At 45.3% G+C, this 7130-nt stretch overlaps 1 protein-coding gene across 1 annotated transcript in view; it reads left to right on the forward strand.

The window, feature by feature from the left end:
• The first annotated feature begins 1272 nt into the window (after nt 1–1272).
• LOC119339283 overlaps nt 1273–7130 on the forward strand; it is an 11226-nt gene continuing 5368 nt past the window's right edge. Inside the window, exons 1-2 of the mRNA XM_037611401.1 lie at nt 1273–1338; nt 1789–1910. Coding sequence (XP_037467298.1) covers nt 1273–1338; nt 1789–1910 — 188 coding nt within the window. The remainder of the gene's footprint in view (nt 1339–1788; nt 1911–7130) is intronic.

Raw genomic sequence — 7130 nt, forward strand, 5'->3', positions numbered from 1 at the left:
GTGACTTTAACCCGTGCACCCCCCACCACACTCAACTTGTTGTCTAGTTTAGGTGTAGGCATGGACATAGGGGGAGTGTTGTTCTCTCAATGAACTCTCCCTCCCCCCGTCATGCATAAATAGATCAACTCTTTCACATTAGCCATTTTTGATGGCACTTGTGCTTCAAAGACGAGTTTTGGTCATGGGCCCAAGGATAATTCTTCGCGGTGCCATACCATCTAACTCAAACATAGGTGGCTTTGGCCACCGCCCTCTCTTTTTGAGAGGTTTTGTCGCTTGGTGGTTTCTTGTTGTCTTTCGGCCCTTAGGTTGTTTGTGCCCTTGTGGTGTCGTTTGTGCTAAAAGTTTCTTTGCAAAGGCCTTTTTTCGTGTGTCGAAACATGCATTTTCTTGAGCTCACGGTACTACCGCAGCCTGCTACGGTACTACCGCGTGAGGGGAGCATGGTACTACCGCCCCCACGTGGCAGTAATTTTTTACTGCCGCCTGGGAAGAGCGGTACTACCGCTTCGGTGCGGTACTTCCGCCCAAGCGGTACTACCGCAATGACCTGCGGTACTACCGCGACGACTCGGGCGCGTGGGGATAAGGACGGGCAGGGGGAGTTCTAACTCCCCCATACCCATTCGCCCGTTCCCCATCTCGTCTCTCTCTCTCTCCCTCGCTCAAGAACGGAGCCGGCGTCCGTCGCCGGATCTTCGCCTCCGGCTGCCCTCCTGTGATTCCGTCCGGTGGGATCGTTCCCCACCACGTGCTCTTGCTATGGACCAAGGTCTTTCCCCAACTCCCTCTCCTTGTTGATTGTGTTTGTTGTTTCTAGGTTTTGGGGGAGACTTGTGTGTTCTTGAGATTCCTAGGCTTAATCTGTGCAAGAGTAGGATGAAGGAGCATAGTATTGCGTAGGAATTATACTTGTACTTTGTCCTGTGCTAGATTTGATCACCGTAGCACTGCCGGGATTTTGCGGTTCTTTTCAGATTCAAACCGTTATTTGGATCTGACGAGGTGCGGTACTACCGCCCAACTGGCGCGGTACTACCGCCCTCTGGCACGGTACCACCGCACTCACTGTGGTACTAAAATTTTAGTACCGCAGGCTCTGCAGTACTACCGTACTTCACATCTATCACATGGCAACTTTTCACGTATACTTTTTATGTGTTTCTTGTGCTTTGCCGTGGTCTTTACATTGATCCTCTTTGCGTTTCGTTGGTGTTTTGCGTTCGTATCTCAGGAGGTGGCTCTCGCCGTTCCAATCCCAGTCGTGACATGGGCTCCAAGCGTCTGCGCAATCCAGGTGAAGTGCCGGAGGGCTCTTCTACCCCCAAGCGCAATGTCAAGACATCAGCTAGCAAGCACAAGGAACCCGCTAAGGGCATGGATGAGATATCCCAATCAGAGTACGTCCGTCTCAGGCAACTCCACCCGTATGTGCACCCTCGTTCTTCTGTCAGAGGTTGTGAGCTATTTTGGAACAAGCAACAGACTCTCATCTATCTGGATGTCATCAAAAACAAGCAGAATACCTACGTGGATGTGAAATGGATTGAAATGCATCACATCAGGAAGGACAAGTTCCGTGAATACTTTCGAGAGGCTCTGAACTTGGTGGAGCAGTTTGGCATTGAGCATGTGATATCCTTTCACCTTGACTATGACCCTGAGCTTATATGTCAGTTCTTTGCCTCAGTATACTTTCACTCGAATGAGGAGCAGAGGATGACCTGGATGACCAATGGCCGTCAGCTCACTGCTACCTGGAAGGAGTTCATGGATTTGCTCCAGGTTCCTGATGACGGGCTCGACACTCCCATGGGTGTTCGCCCCCATGCAAACTCTGAATCTGCCAACAAGGACAAGCTTGCGCCATACTATGTTGAGAAGGCACTCGACAATGGCAAGACGGGGTTGGTGCTCAACTCTTTTCTGGATATCATGTATCGCATCTTCCGCAATTCCTTGTTCCCTCGCATTGGTGACAAGGACAAGGTTCATGCTTATATGGTGGATATGATGCTCATTTGCAAGGAGGCTCGGTTGTCTTAGACTCAGCCACTTGATGTCTCACACATCATGTGGTGTGAACTTCGATTTACGGTGTTCAACCGCAAGGTGCCTATCTATGGGCCCTATCTGTTTCTGCTGATCTCGAAGACGTGGGAGAAGATGTTCCCTGGTGAGGAGTTCCTTGCCCCAGACTGGATTCGCCATGATCCTATCTGCCTGCGTGTCAAGCCCCAATGGGCTAACACTACTACTCGTGCTGAGGCGTCTGCTGCTAGGGCTGCTGTTGATGAGGAGGATGCTGGCGCCGAGGATGTTGCTGAGGACCGTGCTGCTAGGTCGTCCCAGAGTTCCTCTATGCCTTCGTGGTCCAAGAAGCTGAAGGACAAGATGAAGACTCTTTTCTGCATGCAAGCCAAGTGGCAGTACAGGACACACGTGGCATCTAAGGAGAGTCGCCGCCGGGACAAGAAGATCTTGCGGCTGTATGGCGAGGAAGTGTCTGGTGGTTCTGAGGATCGCATCACCCCAGAGGCCGAGTGGATGGAGAAGCAAGGCTACAAATGGACTGATTCTGAGGAGGATGTCGAGGAGACCATCCCTGTCGCCGAGGAGTCTGACGAGGAGGCTTGGGATGAGTTCCCTGCTTGAGCCACCCCTTGTGTGTAGGTGTCCTCTCTGCCTTTTTGGCGTCTCGATGCCAAAGGGGGAGAGAGTAGGGATTTGCGTCGTGTTTGTGTGTTTGCTGCTGCTTTCTCGTTTTGAACCTCGTTTTAGTTGCTTTGGGTTGCTTTACTTCTTATGGTGTAAGACATATGCACTCTATCTATCCTAGCGAGCTTGTGATATATTGTGCTGCCTTTATGCTATGCTCTACTTCGATGTTAATTATCATGCCTTGGTCTCTAAAATATAGGGGGAGTGTTGATCCTAGTTTGTGTGCTATGCAGTCCAAAGCATTCATCTAGATTGCACACATCTAGGGGGAGCCCGTCTATATTTTAGAGAGGAGGGGTTTGTCTTTGCTCAATATTATCTCATCTCTGTGCAAATCCCGTATTGTCATCAATCCACCAAAAAGGGGGAGATTGTAAGGCATTTGTATCCCTTAAGTGTTTTGGTGATTGATGACAATGCTTTTGCGGACTAATCGTGTGCCTTGAGTTTCTCAAATACTTCATCACTAGGCACGAGACAATTCGGTGCCCCTCGGAGACTATTGAAGTCGGCGTTGTTCTACGTTTCTCTTTGGTGGATTTGAGTCGTAGGAGAGCTGTACTATTAAGAGGGGGTCCGCGTCGAAAAGGTTTGGGTGGAATCAACACGTACACTTGTCCTACCTTTCCTTGCACTTTGGAGCATCTTTTCGTTATCCTAGTTGTGCCTAAATCTGACGGCTACTGCTGTACTTGCGGTAGTACCGCAAGCACAAGCGGTAGTACTGCTGTGGGTCACGGTAGTACCGCTCCTCTGGAGCCTTAGTACCGTGGCTCCCAGGCCTAGTGCCGCTCCGGTACGGTAGTAGGGGCGGATGTAATTTTTTACATCCGCGCCCCCACGGTAGTACCGCTCGTCCAGCGCGGTAGTACCGCGGGAGCCCACGGTAGTACCGCTCCCCAGGAGTCGTAGTACCGTGGCCCTCCTACCTAGTACCGCGGCGTCACGGTAGTTGGAGCGGATGTAATTTTTTACATCCGCGCCTCAACGGTAGTACCGCGCCTCGTGCGCGGTAGTACCGCGTCGGATTTTTGCGCTGCCTCATTTTCAGCGGAAGTAGGCACAGATGTAATTTATTTCATCCGCGCTCTTTGTAGGAAATGACTTTCCTACCTTGCGGTAGTACCGCAAGGGGGAGCGGTAGTACTGCGCAAGCGGTAGTACTGCACCCAAGTCAGGCAAGTCCTGGCCTCTGCTGCTGCCACGGAAGTACCGTGGTCCGCCACGGTAGTACCGCGCGGCCTTGCGGTAGTACCGCGCCCCTGGAGCGGTAGTACCGCTTGTCGCAGGCTGAACATGTGGATAACGGTTGGATCTTTCCCATGACTATATAAGGGACGTCTCCTACCTCTAGTTGACTACCTCTTCTATCTCTAAGCTCCATTGTTGCTCCAAGCTTCATTTTCGCCCGATCTCTCTCCCTAGCCAATCAAACTTGTTGATTTGCTCGGGATTGGGTGACAAGGCTCCGACCTACACTTCCACCAAGAGAGATTTGATTCCCCCCCACTTATCCCTAGCGGATCTTGTTACTCTTGGGTGTTTGAGCACCCTAGACGGTTGAGGTCACCTCGAAGCCATACTCCATTGTGGTGAAGCTTCGTGGTGTTATTGGGAGCTTCCAATTGTTGTGGAGATTGCCCCAACCTTGTTTGTAAAGGTTCGGTCGCCGCCTTCAAGGGCACCAATAGTGGAATCACGGCATGTCGCATTGTGTGAGGGCGTGAGGAGATTACGGTGGCCCTAGTTGCTTCTTGGGGAGCATTGTGCCTCCACATCGCTCTAACGGAGACGTACTTCCCTTTAAAAGGAAGGAACTTTGGTAACACATCCTCGTCTTCACCGGCTCCACTCTTGGTTATTTCGTGCCTTTACTTTTGCAAGCTTACTTGTGTTGTATCTATTGTTTGTCGGTGTGCTAGTTGTCATTGCATCATATAGGTTGTCCACGTAGTTGCATATCTAGACAACCTATTTTGTTGCAAGGTTTGAATTGTTAAAGAAATCCTTAAAAATTGTTAGTTGCCTATTCACCCCCCCTCTAGTCAACCATATCGATCCTTTCAACTTTGTCCTATATGTCTAGACTCAAAATGGTTGGATAGAATCCTTTATCCAAAGAATTAAGCTCATTGCATGATATTTACTTCATAATTGCAACTTATGAACTTCACATTGTAGTCATGTAGTTTTATATGCTCATGACCAAACTGCATAATATTATTCCCCTTTACCTTTGGTACGTGGAAATCTACCAGGTATTTCACATATCAGTAATTTGGTTATATACCGATATCATCAACCCGACATACATCATTTGCCCTTAGCATATATTTGGGATACATGTGAGGATTAATTGTATTTTCGTCAATATCTCAAACCCCTCGTATGGGGAGTTGTTCAAGGCAAGTATGTTGATTCAATGAGCAACATTTCCAGGCATTAAGGGGATTTCACATACCATAAGGAACGTCAGAAATTTAGTCGAATGCCAACACATTTCTGCTTCAAATCAACATTCTCAAATATCTGAACCACACGTTTGGAAGATTTGTAACACATTGCAAATAACATGTCAAATGTTAGAAATATACCCTCCCTAGAGGCAATAATAAAGTATTATTTATTTCCACTTTTCTAATCAATGTTTATATTTCTATGCTATAACTCAAATGATCCTTGGGTATGAGATTCAAAGAAGAACCCATTTGCACGTGTGGAAACATAAAAACCAAGAAGCTCCCTAGCCTCGCCTCTAAGACTTGCCCATTGAAGACAGTAAAATTGCACTAAACTCGGCTCTTTCACACCCCCAACAATTTTGGCTATCGAATTTTACGTTTCAATATTTTCTGGCCATCAGATATTCTTTTTAACGCCAATTTACCGCGACCTAGGCATCATGTCCTAAAGGGCCATTATTTGCATGACTTTTTTGAAGACTTGTTGTTGATTGGGCTTCATCATGCTTTTACGCAAACCCATAACCGAGCAAGGTACACAGTATCTGTCGCTGGGCTCGTAACTGGAGACAAGTGATTCTCAAAAAAAGAAACTGGAGACAAGCAGACATTTTATCACAACAACGTATGCAGTTCATATCTCGCTCATGCCAATCTGTGCGGCAAGGCACACGTTACCCTTCTAGTATAAGCAAGAGAAAAAAATAGCGTCACCTCTTAAATTATGCTATTAGCGTGTTATTAGTGAGACATTATGCACTCATTAATTTAGCGAGACAATTCTCTATACACTATAGCGTGCTATTTTTCAGTGAGTATAAGTCATACTAGGACAATGCTCGTGCGTTGCAACAAGATATAAATATTCTATAGTACGTTAGTTTATAATTTACCCGCTCATATCAAAGCGATTATGGTAAATAAATGTTTATCAAATCTGGGTCGTTATTTACCTTATACTTTGATAAGAAGTTTGTTAAGTAAATTAAAATAAAATTGGTTTAGAATGTAAGTAAATTAAGAAGATTGATTATTTGAACAAAGTGGTGGTGGGAAGAAAGGTGAAACAAGAGCCTTACGTTCTTTTTAAGTAAGTAGAGATATAAAGATAGAGATGTTGTTAGGTTCGTATTTGAAAGAAAATTCTAATAATACTATTGTTGTTATGCATAAATTATTGTATTTTGCTAGTTAAATTTATGGTCAAATTTTGATCTAAAATGTGAGGGGATTAATAAACCAGAAGTAGAGATATAAAGATAGAGATGTTTGTTAGATTCGTATTTGAAAGAAAATTCTAATACTACAATATTGCTGTACATAAATTATTATATTTTGCTTGTTAAATCTATAACCAAATTTTGATCCAAAATGTGAGGGGTTCGATAAACCAGAAGTAGAGATATAGAGATAGAGATGTTTGCTAGATTCGTATTTGGAAGAAAATTCTAATACTATTATTTTGTTATACATAAATTATTATATTTTGCTAGTTAAATCTATGACCAATTTTTTATCCAAAATGTGAGGGGGTCGCTAAATCAGAACGGAAGGAGTATGAAATAGTGGAGTACTGCTATTTTTTATTTCGACTAGTTAATTGCCCGTGCGTTGCAACGGGATACATATATATTTTGATGGTTAATATTAATCGTGTTTAACATATATCTTTAAATTCCTCATGCACATCCAACAATATTGTTTGTTGTATCAATAAACTTCTCTTCATCTTCATTCTCTGTCCACTATCTCCGCCTCCCCAATCCAAGTGCATGACCTCGGTTGCAATCGTCCCTTTCACCTCCACCCACACACACTTGAAATTTTGAACATGTTAATAAAGCAATTGTGTCATATTTCTGTTTTTTTCCTTAGCATCGTCACGGTAAAGTTCCCTCTACCCCTCCCTCTCGCCTCTCTCGCTTTGTAACTTCATAGTATGTA

Source organism: Triticum dicoccoides, chromosome 7B (assembly GCF_002162155.2).
Source record: "Triticum dicoccoides isolate Atlit2015 ecotype Zavitan chromosome 7B, WEW_v2.0, whole genome shotgun sequence".
NCBI classification, from domain to species: domain Eukaryota; kingdom Viridiplantae; phylum Streptophyta; class Magnoliopsida; order Poales; family Poaceae; genus Triticum; species Triticum dicoccoides.